Source organism: Polyodon spathula, chromosome 13 (assembly GCF_017654505.1).
Source record: "Polyodon spathula isolate WHYD16114869_AA chromosome 13, ASM1765450v1, whole genome shotgun sequence".
In the NCBI taxonomy this organism is placed as follows: domain Eukaryota; kingdom Metazoa; phylum Chordata; class Actinopteri; order Acipenseriformes; family Polyodontidae; genus Polyodon; species Polyodon spathula.
The window spans coordinates 6,308,823-6,324,315 of NC_054546.1; the positions used below are offsets into that span (position 1 = coordinate 6,308,823).

A 15,493-nucleotide genomic window follows, 5' to 3' on the forward strand; every position below is an offset into this window, starting at 1 on the left:
TTTTTCTTTGCAAAGCTTTATAGAGAGGCTCAGTCATTCCATCTGACGTGACCCGCTTTGGAGACAATATACAAGGCCAACGATTGGTGGTTTGACCGTGACGTTCAATTTGGGAAGATTATTGAAACGACAAACACCAGCCCTCATGCATTATACAAACTTTTAGCAGCAGAGTACAGCTCTACCGTATTCCAATAATTCGTTTTCAGAACTCTGTTGACAAAAAAAAGTTAAGAAGTGGTACATCGTCAGAATGGGGTATGCGTACCAAAACGTGATCCATGTAATGTCAGAAAGCGATACATTGTCATATTGAAGGTGGCACGGTTTCGGGAGGTGCAATCAATTGTGATCTGATGGGTGTTTTTTTATTGTCAAATACATGTACATTTACAATTAATTATACTTTTTTTTTTTTTTTTTGGAAAATTAAAACACGAAACAGACAATCAATTTCTCTTTAAAAAAATCACGGCAAACAAGACACAACAAGACGTCAACAAAGCTGTACAATATATATATATATATATATATATATATATATATATATATATATATATATATATATATATATATATATATATATATATATATATATATATATATATATATATATATATATATATATATATATATATATATATATATATATATATATATATATATATATATATATATATATATATATATATATATTATATGAAATACCCAATACTCCCCCACTCTACCAGTGCCAATAGGGTTGTGCTTGATTTTGCAATTAAACCCCCAATGCCTGCTTTGTACCTGTGGACAACTTGATATCTCCATCCAGTTACAGCCCTGGTAAAACGCACTTTCAGATCCTGCCCAGCCCTTGGTTTTAAAACCAGGGGCTAAAAAAGAAAAAAAAAAAGCTTGAATACTTTATGAACATTTTTCAGAAACTGAACAGGAGACATTGAAATACTGGAGTAAACACAACCCACAGAGCACTATTACTAGAGATATATGTTGTGAAATTTTTGATTGCTGGTGAAATTTCTCACATGGTACCACTGGGGACTCAGAGTCAGTGGGACTATCTGCTGTAACAGATATCTGACTAACAGGTGTAATTTAAAATCTGTTTGAAGGACATCTGAAAGGGTATAGAGTCATACTAAAACTACCATTTTAGCAATAGTTATTTTTTGACACCTTTACAATGAGTTATACGCACGCTACCCTTGTTTTTGCTATTGGGGAAATGGGCGCCACATCATTTTCAGCATACAGAATACTGCTAAGCCTCTTTCTCAGCTGGAATTATATGCAGTGGGTCTCACTCATTTGAATTGTTATAACTTGTGGCCACGGCCATACAGACGGGTGCTGAGAGAAATATTGCTGTGTTTTGTGTCATGTGTTGTAGACTCATTTGAACTCGAGAGTTGAAGCTATGAAGCCATCGCTAACCCCAGGAGCATCTACCCCTGCACACAGCCACAACCCAGGAGAGCATCCATGCCGCAAGGTTAACTACTACGGAACTGTAAGGCGGTGCTCCTGAAGACATTGCCCAGCCGAGGCTGTGTGAAGAGGCTGGGACCCTGGGAGCCCAGAAGAAGGTTAGTTTAGGAAAGGTTGATCCCAAACAGTGTATAGAGAGGGTTTTTGCAGTGCTTGCCTTGTGTGGTAAATTTAGTTTTGTTTATTAAATGAGACACTATGGCTACCATTGCTGGTACCCTAGTGTCAGAGCTGGTGTTGATTAAATCTGTGTGCCTGTGTGCCGTGTCAACACCCAGTGCTCTGTGTCTGATTCATTATTATGCAGTGATGACCCACACAGGTAACAAACACCTGTTACACTTAAACACTGTGGTTAACCAAGCTTGTAGTTAAACCTGGAATGGGTGAAATTGATATGCAATAGGAGCTTTATTTCCATTCTTGTCCATTGTAAAGAAGTATCCCCAAACCTCACTCCCACTCCAGATGCTCTGACCTTGGCATCTCTGGAATGTGGCAATGGGCAGCCAGACTATCAACAGAAACCGTCAGTGAATACAGATTTCTGAGTTTACATCCCGTCCTTCATCTCAACAGTTCAGAACATGCTGTGCTGTACTCCCCATTACCATCATGAAACATGAGATACAGTACTTAGTGAGGTCACTGAGATGTGTTATTGTTCATCTGTATCAGCCTGTTATCTGCCCGGCACCTTGGGCCTCTATTGGTTTTTATTTATTTTGTCTTTCATAAAATGTTTATGGTCTGTTCTGCACTTGTTTATGCTGATATGGTCAACTTAACATATTTTCATCCTTCTTTAAGGAAGGAGTATGCCTTTAAATAAAAGCATTTGATTAGTTTACTGTGTAATAACATAGCAAGGCCCATGCAAGCACTGTACTTTCATACCTGTTTACAAAACTGACACAGTTACACTGGAACAAATGTATCCTCATGTTGTTTTGAACACAATGATGTATAACTGAGTGATCTCTACTTAGCTTTAAAGATAGAAGCGAGTAAATGCAGTACCATATTCCTTTATTAGCTTTAATATCCTATTTGTGTTCGGTCTTGTCCTCCATTGCTGTTTCCACTCGGCTCACTGCATTCTGCCATGCTTGTTAACTATTCCTGTGCCTGAAAGGGTTCCTCAGGACTTATTGTGAGGCGGGAAGCATATTAGTGCTGCATTGTGCACTGAAGCCTGTGTAACTCCGATATGCTTATACACAGAACATACATAGTGAGATATTTAACACGTTTGCTTGAATTAAGTCGCTTATTGTAAATTGAGGGCCAGACACGACACTTTACGGTGGGTCCACTAGAGGGAGCTCGTGTGCCATGTGGAGAGAAGTTCACCTTTGTTTACATAACGGGTTGTGTGTGTGCGCGTGTATACGATCAGGTATTCACCCATTCGATTCTTGTGGAGGATTTAATATGTCAAGTGGCCTTTCTCTTTTTTTTTTTTCAAAGTCTTGTTTATTAATAAAACATAGGATTTATATATTTTTTTTCCCCCCCAAGAAGCTGTCTGACAGTTTCGTGAAGCAAGGTGACTGTGCTGTTGAAAAAATTCATTTATTTGAAGCTCTAGGCACAAGCTAAACCATAAGACTGTTAGCTAATTGATATTTTCAGCCTGAGAAATGACAACTCTCTACACACATATATATATATATATATATATATATATATATATATATATATATATATTGCTGTTACCTTGGTAACCATATTATTTCCAGCTGCTCTTGTTGTTGTCACTTTACATGTCTTCCACCAGCACGTAACATCAGTCATGACTTCACCAGCAATGGCCGGTCTCCATCTGTCCACTGAAAATAGTTCACTCTGTTCTCGGAGCCCACTGGCAGCGAACCAAAAGGCAGTTACTAATAGGGGGTGGGTCACCCATCTTCGGATAAAGTACCAGATTTAGTTTGGATTCATGTTTCTGTTGCTGTTTTCAGTACATAAGGATTTTATGTATTTGAACAGCCCAGCACTGTGGATTTCTGCCTTCCATGCAATGGCCTAGCGTTTCAGAATTATGTAACTACATATCTAACTGGCGTGCAATTGTGAATACAGTTTGCTTTGTTTGCTTCAATGCTAGATGGAATATGGTGAAAATAATGTATTATCTTTGCCCTTTTTTTCTAGTTCTATAAATGCCATAGCAACAGAAAAACACCCAGCCTGTTCACCGTACAAAGTTTAATACAGGAATAAATCCTAAACCTGTAAACAAAGCAATAATAATCAATAACTGCATATTGCGATTCAGTAGATTTGGGTTATTGACTTAGTCTGTATTTATGTGTTGCTTTTACTTCCTAACCCTCTTACTTTACTTGTGTTGACTGCTGGGCCCACCCTGTTTGATTATCTGCTCTGAACCGCCCTGCAGCTGTGTGTATTTCTGGTCCAGTTTGCTATTTGCAGTTGCCAGAATCTCTAAGCGATATGTCATACAAGTCCCAGTGCCCTCCGATTCAAACAGAATGTCTCGGTCTCGCATTAACAACTGCATGACATGTTCCATGTGTTTGGTGACAGGAGGAGTACTGGGGGATTACAATAGGAATGTGTTGTATTCCGAGTCACTGTTTTCAGATGTCTTGAGTTCATTGGGAGTGAATTCCAGAGAACAGGCAGCCACACATATGAAGACAAGGAATTTATAAATAAAATAAACACTGGATGTTTTTTAAAACCAGTCTACCTGAAAACAATCAATCAAAGCATTGCAGCACAAACATCATAGTGCACAATTCCATTTTTTTTTTTTTTTTAACTTAAAGCATCAGCTTGTAACAGCCAAAAGGTCAAATAAGCAATACTTTTCAGTTTTTACACATTTGCGTATTCACATTGGCTATAACATTTTATAAATAAATTGAACTCTGCAACTGTTTAAGAGCTGAAAACAAGTAAGGTCTAATTAAGCAAATTATCAGTTCAATTAAAGGGTCTAGTTAAGTAATTGACAGTTCTGTTGGAATGAAAATCAGCACACATTAGTCGCTTCACCTACAATTCTTCCTTGGCAAGATTAACTACAAGCACTCTTGATACCAATAGTGGTAAGAATAACAATACTGCACTAGGATGGCTGCAGAGCTAACTCCTGAGCCTTGGGTCCTGGGTATGTCTGTTTCCGTAAACTAATGAAGGCTGTAACTTTATTGTTTCCATCAGCCAGGCTCTTGCTTCTGGAAAGTGATGGACTCTGGGGCTCTAAACTGCCTGGATCCGCTCCCAGAGCCGGAGATTAAAGGCTGCAACGCAGTCAGGGATTCAAGCTTGTTGGCAGAGTATGGAACCTCTTTTTAAGTGAAGAGCTAGGAGTCCTTCTTGCCCAACCTCCAAGCAGCAGCCGACAAACAGGCTCTGAGCTTAAACATACACACCCCTCCAGGCTTCGCTAACATTCATTGCAACGTTAAATTGAAAGAACAAAGTGGAAGATATATAAAATCTACGTGCCTTCAACACTACACCGATGTTTCATTTCCTGGTATTAAATGAATACCAAGTTCTATAGAAACGAACATTCTTCCACTAAGCTCTAGGTCCATTCAGTCCACTGGCTTAAATTCCCCATTTCCATTCCCATTCCCAGAATTTACTTGTCGTTATTAGGAAGCCCTAATACATATTTTACAGTCATGTTAGGAAAGAACACTTAAAAAAAGAAAGCCTGTTTCAGTAGATGGCACTGTTGTCTCAACATGCACAGCAATTGCATGAAAATCTGCAAAAGGTGTTTTTTTGTTTATGAAGAATCAATAGCCTTTTAACATTTCATCAGGACACTATAGCATCTATTAGCTCATGAGCTTAAAAAAAAAAAAAAACACATTTGAAAGCATATTTTTAATATTTTTATGAATAAAACACTGTTCTACATGTAGTAAACGAATCTAGACTGTTGTGGGTTAGAGCTATGTGTTTCAGGCCTAATAGCTTGAACAAACTCATTTTTTTGAAAATATTCAATAACAAAAAATAACCTTTATTATTCAGTAGTTTTCTTTTTGCCTTGTGTAAATGACGAACACGAACAACAGGAGTTCAAATGGACAAGGTAACTAACTGCCTGTTATCTGACAAGAGAAATTGAATATGATACACAAACAGAACCAGCAGGAATGACCTGGCCTCATTAAAGGGTGTTGTAAGAAATCAAATCACTGTGTTTTTGTGTAATTGAAACTCTGCTCAAATCCATTTGTGAGGTCCTTGAAATAGCTGCTCTGGAGGCACAGGTCACAGTTCAACCTTTAGGGCAGTCACACTTTACTGAAGACTTGATTATTACTGAAATCCAATCCCCACCAATATAAGTGGTGACAAAATCTTTACTGTAACTCACTGAACATTATACCGTTAGGTTTGATTATTTGATACGCTGCAGACAATGGACAGTTTTTTTGTGTTTTTTTTTTATTTTATTTTTTAATTAAAATGTCTTTAAAAAAATTTTGCATGAAAAACTGCAAGTTAATGACTAATGTCCAAGTGAAATTTAATTATCCTTGACGTGCCACATGAATATTGCATTACAAACCTTTGCATCCTGCAATGCACTTACATACAGTGAAGCATTGGAAGGACAATCCCACTGCACCACCCAGTTACACGAGTGAATTGCACTGTACAGTGGCGATTTAACAGGGAGGCTTGTGGCAATATCTGATCGTGATTCGTTATCAGGAGTTGAGCGATAGTCACACATTAGCATTTAGCAGCATATTCACTGGTCCAAAACACATAAAACTCAGTGAGAATGGGGCCATCTCTTCAATAAGAAAGACTATTTTAAAGCCTTGGTTATCATTGGGAAAATTTGAGAAAGGCAGAACACAAAATGATCCCAATCACCGCATGTATAAAGAGAATGACATCACAGGAAAAAAAAAATATTACTGTTTATTACTTTTAAACATCTATATTAAAACTATGTGAAGGTTACATTTATTTTTTTATTAGACAAGACTAAAAACATGATCATTTTGACATTAGGGGATTTTTTTTTTTTTTAATACAACTTTCAAAAACATTTGAACAATTCTCACAGATTTATAAAATGTGTAGTAACAGATAAATAACACACCAATTACAGATCAGAAGAAGCCAGAAATGAGAAGTGCACCCACTATATAGACATTACAACCACATTTACACAAACCCTAGTGCTTGCAACGTTTACCTTAACAAAACACATGCATCACTGGAGGAACAAAGCCAAGACACAACACACAACACATAATAAAACTCTAACAATAATCACGCACAGGTTTGAAAAAATCAAGCTAACAAAGCAACAGGTTTAACTTAATTAAACAAAACAAATGTATGTTAACTGTAACTATTACAGTATTTGTTTTATTTGAGGTGGAGAAGGGGCAGGCAGTGATTAGTTAAAAAGTCTAGTTTCAAAAGAGGACATCCTGAGATTTTTATTTTTATTGATCTACTGTGGTCCCAATAATTTTTTTTTTTAAGCCAGTATATATTTGGATTGGCAGGTTCAACCCAAAATAGATCACAACTCCTCCCTCGCTCAATGGCTAGTCGGTTTATTCTTTTGAAAGATTTTATTGTTTTGGAAATTACTCGACATTGTGTGTAATATAATATATATATATATATATATAATATATATATATATATACATATATATATATATATATATATATATATATATATATATATATATATATATATATATATACTATATAGTATACACATATATAGATACACATATATATATATGGATATATATATATATATATATATATATATATATATATATATTATATATATATATATATATATATATATATATATATATATATATATATATATATATATATATATATATATATATATGATAAATATATATACTATATATATATTATACACATATATATATATATATATCTATAATGTTCGAAGTACAAGCTACTGTTCATAACAGTAAAACGACATCAAAAGTTCGGTGACACACCGATTAACCAGATAGTAAAACGACATCAAGAAGTTCGGTGACACTCGATGTCATGGAACTCCTTGATGGCTTTTTACTATCCGATTATGAACAGGAGCTTGTATTTTATTTCGTATAATACCAGCACAAAAAGAAAAAAAAATAGGTAGCTACAATTAAACAAATCTTTACTAAAAATCACAAATTACTTTTTTTTTTTTTAAATAATAATAATTAGGTGCTGTCGGTTGGTATCTTGGCTTTTTCTTTTGGCTAACATCATATTCATAAAATTTCCTGTTGACTTGAGTTATTAAAAATGCAGTTATGCCCAAAAAGGCTGTATCTTAGTTTCGCGTGAATGGTCTTTGGGTGGTGCTGCAACAGATAATACTGGTTGCAGTTCACTGATCTCTGCATGGACAGATCAGACATGGTTTTCCTTAGTGTTGGAATTTTGCTGCTGTGCTACAAAGTTCTGCCTTTCAGCCTCTGACAACTGACTTTTTTTTTAAATAAATAAGCTTTCTATTTGGAAATTGTCTACTTGAACATTCAAAGCACTTTGAAACCGGACATTCTTTAAAAGTTTGTTCCATTTACATCAGATAGCGTCTGTAATCAAAAATATCAACGCTATCTGTCGTTATAAGAGATTACAGGATAGTACTGTCATCACAATAGGGATTAGGGTACAATGCTGTCGTCAGTAGTAGCCTGTAATCATTGAATTAAGAAAAAGAGTTTATAGGTAAATATCAGTTACACTGGTATTATACCCAGGTAATCCACTAATACAATGCTTCAAAGGACAGCACTGGACTGCTACAGAGTCCACAAATAAATGCCTACATCACAACAGTGGGGGTTAGTGGTCCTCTGCTGTTGTGTTGGGTCTCATTCTGCTCCCTGTTGCTGTGATATCACTCTGTGACGTGCAATAGAACACTGCTTGGTATCCTTGCAAAAAAAAAAAAAATTATATATTATATATATATATATATATATTATTTTATTTATATATCATCAAATCAAAACTTGCAAGCTATTGCCAACTTTGACCATTTTTGTGGTGTGCTGCATTAACAAACTTGAGACACCTCATTGTGGTTCAAGAGTTTAAATTGTTTTTTTGTTAGGAAAACAGCCTGCCTCTTCGCAACTGAATTAATGATTAAAAGATATTTAAGTGCATAACTTGAAAATACTCAAATCGTATGATCTGTAGTCACTGTAGAAGAAACAAGCTTCTCTTTTAATAATGGTATTACTCTTTTTGTGTTATTGTTATTGGAAGGATTAGCAAAAAACTGTATTAGCACCGACTTGGCTGCTTTACCTGTAAAACAAATTAGATTTTTGTCAGTTATTGATAAGAAATGTTATGATCTGGAGAAGGACTTTCAGCCCCTTGCTTGTTCTATGCCAAATATATCACTTTATTAATGCCACAGATTTTATGCAGATCCAAATGTTGTTCAAATAAAGTGAAAATTACTTTACATTGAATCTGATGCCTAATTAAAATTAAACAGTTATCGCAACAGTTCCGAGTTTATTTTTTTAATCTCTCTGCTGATGTTTGATTTACGGTACTACACTGTAGCCTCGCTCGTAGGTATTCTTTGCGAGGATGTCAACCTTTCCCTTTTCAACAGGTGGTATGCTATGTAACATAAAAGCAACTCAATTTTATTATTATGAATTATATTCAAATCAGCTTTATTGAGATTATAAAAGGTCTACCATTTATTGTTTAGTTTCAGGACATGCAAATATTTCTGATACAATGCTATGGATAAACTGCTGTATGAATTTGAACTATTGAAATAAATTATGATTTAGGAAGAAGCAGCAACTTTTCACCTGTAGTGTCCAAGAAATACCTACATATCTGAAGTATGAAATACGATAAAAACCAACAGCTTAAAAAAATAAATAAAACCGAGCACACAAAATATTGCCATCCATTTAATTTATATTGATGGCAACTGTCAGTAGCTTATGAAACAGCGAAACAAAAAAAGGCTTTGAACACCTTTGGCATTCACATATATGTGTGTGTGTGTGTGTGAGATTATATATATATTTATAAATATATAATATATATATATATAATCTATAATATATATTATATATATATATATATAATATTTACATGTCTCTTATTCCAAAATAGTCAGCCTGCTAGTGGGTTGGATCACACTTAAAATCAACAGACTGGAGTCTACACATTTGGTAGGTGTTGCATCTAAAAACAATTGTGGTTTTGCATTTTTCATTCAGTATTACCATAACCATGCTTAAACTATTTAAACCCATATTGCACACACTCAACACAAGTACTGTACTATGAAACACTTGGCAATTGGATTGTAAGCATGAGTTGTTTTCTCCACTGTTTGATCAATATATTTAAACTGTGTTTAACGCCAGGTAATAATATAATTCTGAAACAGCAGGTGCACAATTTCAAAAGTACAAAATTAAAAATACCAGAAGCTTGCCTTTATAGAAAGGAGACAGGCACAAAATGACAGGCCACAAAGATAGAATCACCCACATGCTCGACAGCCGAGGCACAAGATGAAAACCCCACAAGCATTTTATCATCATTAAAAATGCACAAAACAATAGTTACTGTATGCAATGTAAATACATGAAACAAACGGCAGTCTTGTGCCGAGGACTAACGGATAATCATTCTGTCAAAGAGCAAAATACATGAAACAAACGGCAGTCTTTTTTATATTTTATATATATATATATATATATATATATATATATATATATATATGATCTAGATTTTATTTTAAATATATTAGTATACATTCATGAATATATGTATATATTAGAATATTAGGGTATGGGATATATATAGAATTGGAGAAATATATTCCTCCACATTCACATCAAAGTACTTCAGCCTGCAGAACATGCAGACTTGGGCCGCTCAGCTGTGCTAGCTGCTAAGCCCACAGACCTGCAAATACTGTGTGCTAACTATTGAACGTCTGAAATTAGCACTGTACAGTGATGCCCTTCACAGAGGAAGATGGTATGGAGAAGTCGCATTAATACACATTAGGAAAGGTGTCAAATGACTGAAGCACAAAGTAATTCAAAGGGCTCTTCCAATAGTAATATGTCTTACTATACCGTGTTAGTCTTACTGTTAAACTTTGATTATAAAAATTTTGCATTCAAACAATGGGATCAAATATACTAAATAAACACAGAACAATAAATGACTTCTAAATTAGAAATCCATTTAGCTACTGGTCTAGACAACTGGGTTAAAACAGAGAGTGCTCCTTGGGAATGCTAAGGGTAAAATGCTATGCTTGCAGCACAAAATAAGTTTGGGGTTATTACAAATTCAACACTTTAGGTCTCCTCTCTGGCAATAGTATTTTTGGTTTTCATACTACAAAAAAAAACAAACAAAAAAAATAGTAAAAAATATGCTACAGGTTTTTGGGTGTTGTACTAACCCTTCACCTCTCAATCATTCTTCCATTTGGACTTGTACAATATGTCCCCCTTAACAATCCATCACCATTTCTTTTAGATGGCACCACTGACTTGCCACCTAGCCCCACCCAAATACAATGACTGACCCAATTACATGGAAACCCCATCTAATATTGAACCAGTGTGACTGCCAAAGCCCCCACTCTAAATGAAACCCTGAGTAGTGCCCAGTCACAGCATAAGGGGCCTCCTTGATAACAGCTGAGGTACCAGAGCCACAAAGGGATTCTCCACATGCAACATTTTGCCTCAGAAGGCATCTTGTAAAAAACCCTTTACAGCTGTATCACAGTACACAGCCATTACCCCTTTAGATTACATCAACAGAATTATATAAACAAATAAATAAAAAGAAGCAGTCGTGTTCTGCATTAACTCCAATAGAACATTCCTGCAGATCTTACTTATTTCATTTTATGACAATTTCTGTCTTCCTCTGGTTACCTTTCAAATCCAACTGGCAGTACACTTCCTCTAGCCACTACCTACCCAAACACCACCACCATTATGTGCTGCAAAGTCAGACATCACTGACAGGCAAATTATCATCATCCAGGTTGATGTGCTCTGAGGGCATTTCCTGAGTGCCGTCACAGGTTTGCGTGGTCCCCGGGGGAGCCGTGCAGGGAGTCACTTTGGAAGCTTGGTCTCCTGCAGGGAAAGCCGGGATCGAGTGCTTCCCTGGATGCAGGGTCTTGGAAGGAGGTTCATGAAGTCTTCGCTTTTCCAGGCCAGGCTGTTTGTGGAGAGTGTCTGGGGGTGCAGGGAAGGCGTACTGCGAAAAAGATGGTGGGGGGTAGGCTGCCGCCGCAGAGATTGGCGAGCGAGGGACTGGGGGGCCCTGGTCGCGGATGAAGAAGGAAGAGTTTGAGGAGGAATGGTTGCCGTGCTCCTGTAAAGAGGAGGGGTGTGTCGGTCAGAGACACAGAAACACAGTCAGGGAGTCAGTTACTTCACACTTCTTAGCACTGGTAGTAGCAGCAGTCATTTTTGGCATGTTAGTATTTCAGAGTCAGATTTTACTCTCTGAAAAACAAAAGCAAGGAGACAAAACAAAACAAAAAACAAGACAAGGCAAAAGCATCAGCAAACAGGGTTAAATTAAACAAGCATGCCTTGCTCCCGTGAAGCAATGCATTATTTAATGACTCTCCTCGTCTCATTCAACGCAGGCCTGCAGTAGCAGCAGAAAAAAGCCCCTGATGACTGCTAAAGCATATTAAATATTGAAAGCTATTCAATATTTAGCACTCTGTATGAACACCGCAGGTTGCAACAGGCTCTGTTTCTTTATTAGTTACAGCAGAGATAGAGATTGAGATGAAGTGCAAGCATACTGGAGGCCGCTTCACTGTTGTACACACACACAAATAATGTACATATGGTATATAATGTATATGTAGTACATACACACACACACACCTTTGCACAGCTACTTTTTGTCCAGATACTGCAAAAGCTCAAAATAAAAATAGTCACATTTATGGAAAGCCTAAATGGATAAATGTGTCATAAGCTCTTTGCCTGTGACAAGTAGTAAGTAACACAATGAAAATGTTAGCTAAGAAAGCCACCACAAGCCAGAGAAAGCCAGCATAGTTACAGCAGCAGTGTAAAGTGCATTATATATATATATTCAAAACAAAAAAGATGGGCACAGAAACATAACACACAGCTTCATATTCAAAAGGTACACCTAGCATGCTCAGGAAATAAAAATAAAAAAAAATATATAAAACCTACTAAAACAAAAAAAACAACCTTAAGAATCTTGTCTTCACACAACAAATATATTTCCAGAAACTGCAGCTATCTTCACAGAGCAGAACATAAAATTTAGGGCCTATTCAACTGTTCAAAACAGCAGCAGATCTAAAATACCTTTGTTTAAAATCATTCAAATAAATCAACATCCCCTAACTGTGTGCGCAAGTCTCTAGTGTTTTTATATTTAATAGCAAGTAAAATGTCAGGCTTGTTTCTATTAATTAATTTATTTAAATCAAAGGTATTTAGTAAAGCCACAATTCAGATCAACTGAATTGTCCCTTTTTCAACCCCAGTAGCCTCTCTGCCTGCCCTTGAAGAAAGGCTTGCATTTCCCTGTTACTAGCTCTTGCACCTTCTAATCAGATTAAACACTGTATTCCCTGCTGAAAGGCCCAGAAGTGAAAGGTACATATTAGGATTATTTACCGTGGGACTGAGTCAACAGACTTTTGCTAGTCACTAAAAAACATTAAGGAATGTCATGAGAAGAGCTTTTCTTTTTATAAAAGCCAGTTTGTAATGATTGAACTCAAGTTTGCCATCCACAAAACCATCTGAGTTTTTAGAAGAACAGTTTAAAAGCTAAAACATTCCTTAAAAACATTACTTGAGCTTGGCAACAGACGTCATTTTAAACAAACTGCTGCTCCCTTATGGAACTACTTCGACATTGCTTAATCTTTTAAGGAAAGGCACATTTCACTCCATAGTTTTAATGCTTTATTATACACGTTGGGTACCTTTACATTCTTGGCCTTTCAACAGTAGATAAATCAATATTCATAACAACAACATGCATGCATCACACATCCACATTCTCTTAGGCAGGTCAACAATCAAGTTGATGCTGGTTAGCAATATGGGAGAAAGGACTGAAATCAGAAGCATTTAGTTCAGCAGGGGGGTTAATTAAATCACATATGGTATGAACTCTCATGCGAACTAGACAGAATGTTAGCTGTAAAATGGGAGGGTTTCACAAAAGTTAAACCACTCTGTTTATGTTTTGTTCTTTGGAAGGTTTGCAATGGTGTTTAAAATGTGCGATGCAAGGTTTGATCCACTTTTTCTTTGTTTAATGTTTTTGAAACGGTAGCGATTTTAAGGCAATAGTTGTGGTCTGCGGCAGTTCCCTGGACACTCGTGTAGTAAAATGTGGCTGCTTCAGGAGTGCTTGACACCACTAAGGCAGGGATGCAAGTGCAGTTGTGGGACAAGGCAACTCAATTTGGGAAAACAAAGTCCTACAAGTCACTGGTCGGTAAACAGTGTTGAAACAAGCTGGAAACTACCAATATATAGTGCGGCTACAAATATACTGCGGCTTGAGGAACATGGCCCAGAAACCCATCACTAAATATAACCTTAATTAAAAAAGCAACAATTTGGTTTGTTTATAATTAGTTTCTCAAATCTATAAGCTACTGTGTGTGAATTTCCACGAAATGAAATCTTAGTAGTAGGGAGTTTCAGTAGTTTAGAAGGGTTTAACATAAATGCCCTGCATTATTTACAGTACGTGGCATTGGTGATGAGCGGTAATGCAAAACAGTTTAGAGTGAAGCCACAATGCAGCATCCTGGAAGAGTGATGGATGTGCTCATAATAAATGTAATTACCGAGGGAGGGTTTTAAAAGGTAAATGGACATGGCAACACTATCATTGTGAATGCTGAAGCCGAGTTGGTTTTGCCAGTAATGCCTTGCTGAAGTTGGAAATTAAATTTAAAATGAGGATGGCTGGGATGAGTTAGTCTCATTGATTTCAATAGCTTGCATTGATCAAGCGAGGTCAAGATGGTTTGGCGGGGAAGAGGGAAGAGCTGATTCGATTTATAAGCAAATGAAGCCTCCCAAGTCACATTCCTCCTGGGTTGTAAACAAAAAAAAAAAAAAAAAAAACTAAAAACAGCAGCCAGTTTGACATGAGAGCTCACATCCGTGCTGCATTCACCATGTGGGGATGTATACCTCTGTATACAAGGACTTGACAGCCGCCTGGCCTGCCGCATCTGCAAGAACACATTGCAAAGCTGAGATTAGAAGAACTTGAGGAGAAGAGGAACAAAAACAGGGGAAAAAAAAAGGGGAGAGAGACAGAAGCAGCTGGCTGGTAGATGACACTTTGGCATCCTTTCCCTCAGTTGATCCGATGATCACCACCTTCCCACACCAGAACCCTTTCAGACACAACAGGTATACATGCATTTGACTCAACACAGTATGTGTGTTATTATACGTATATAATTACACACAAGAAAATTACCGATAATTCAGGAAGTTCAGAGTACAGTATGGACACAAGCATGCAGTATTTTATATATGCGGTATAAAATACATATTAAATAATATTAGACATTCAACACATATTCTGAATAAGAGTGCACGCACATATGCAGAATATACGTACATGTAATGGCATATAACACAAATACAATGTTGTATCTGTATCTCTAGAGATAACAAAACTGTTAGCAGTTACAATTCAAAAAAGCGCTGAACTGATTAGACCCAGGAACCTAGAACCACCCCACACCCCCCAAACTCCAACTAAGCCCCAACCTGTCCGCACTGGAGATACATACAGTAGCTGCTGATCTGCCTGGGCCGCGCTGGGCAACGATGGCCCCTGAGATTGCCTTGATCCAGCTGTGCATGTCCTCTGGGCTGTCCGTCTGAAACGGGGAGGGGGAGAGAGAGAGAGAG

The 15,493-nt window shown here is 36.7% G+C and overlaps 1 protein-coding gene across 6 annotated transcripts in view; it reads right to left on the reverse strand.

The window, feature by feature from the left end:
* Positions 1–10,360: 10,360 nt before the first annotated feature.
* LOC121325600 (pleckstrin homology domain-containing family A member 1-like) overlaps positions 10,361–15,493 on the reverse strand; it is a 29,063-nt gene continuing 23,930 nt past the window's right edge. For 3 of the 6 annotated variants that reach the window (XM_041268398.1, XM_041268397.1, XM_041268402.1), the window contains 3 exons: positions 15,373–15,462; positions 14,725–14,799; positions 10,361–11,909 (listed from right to left, as the gene is read on the reverse strand). In XM_041268398.1, coding sequence (XP_041124332.1) covers positions 11,538–11,909; positions 14,725–14,799; positions 15,373–15,462 — 537 coding nt within the window. In that variant the 3' untranslated portion in view covers positions 10,361–11,537. The remainder of the gene's footprint in view (positions 11,910–14,724; positions 14,800–15,372; positions 15,463–15,493) is intronic. The other 3 variants (XM_041268400.1, XM_041268401.1, XM_041268399.1) reach the window with 3 other exon arrangements.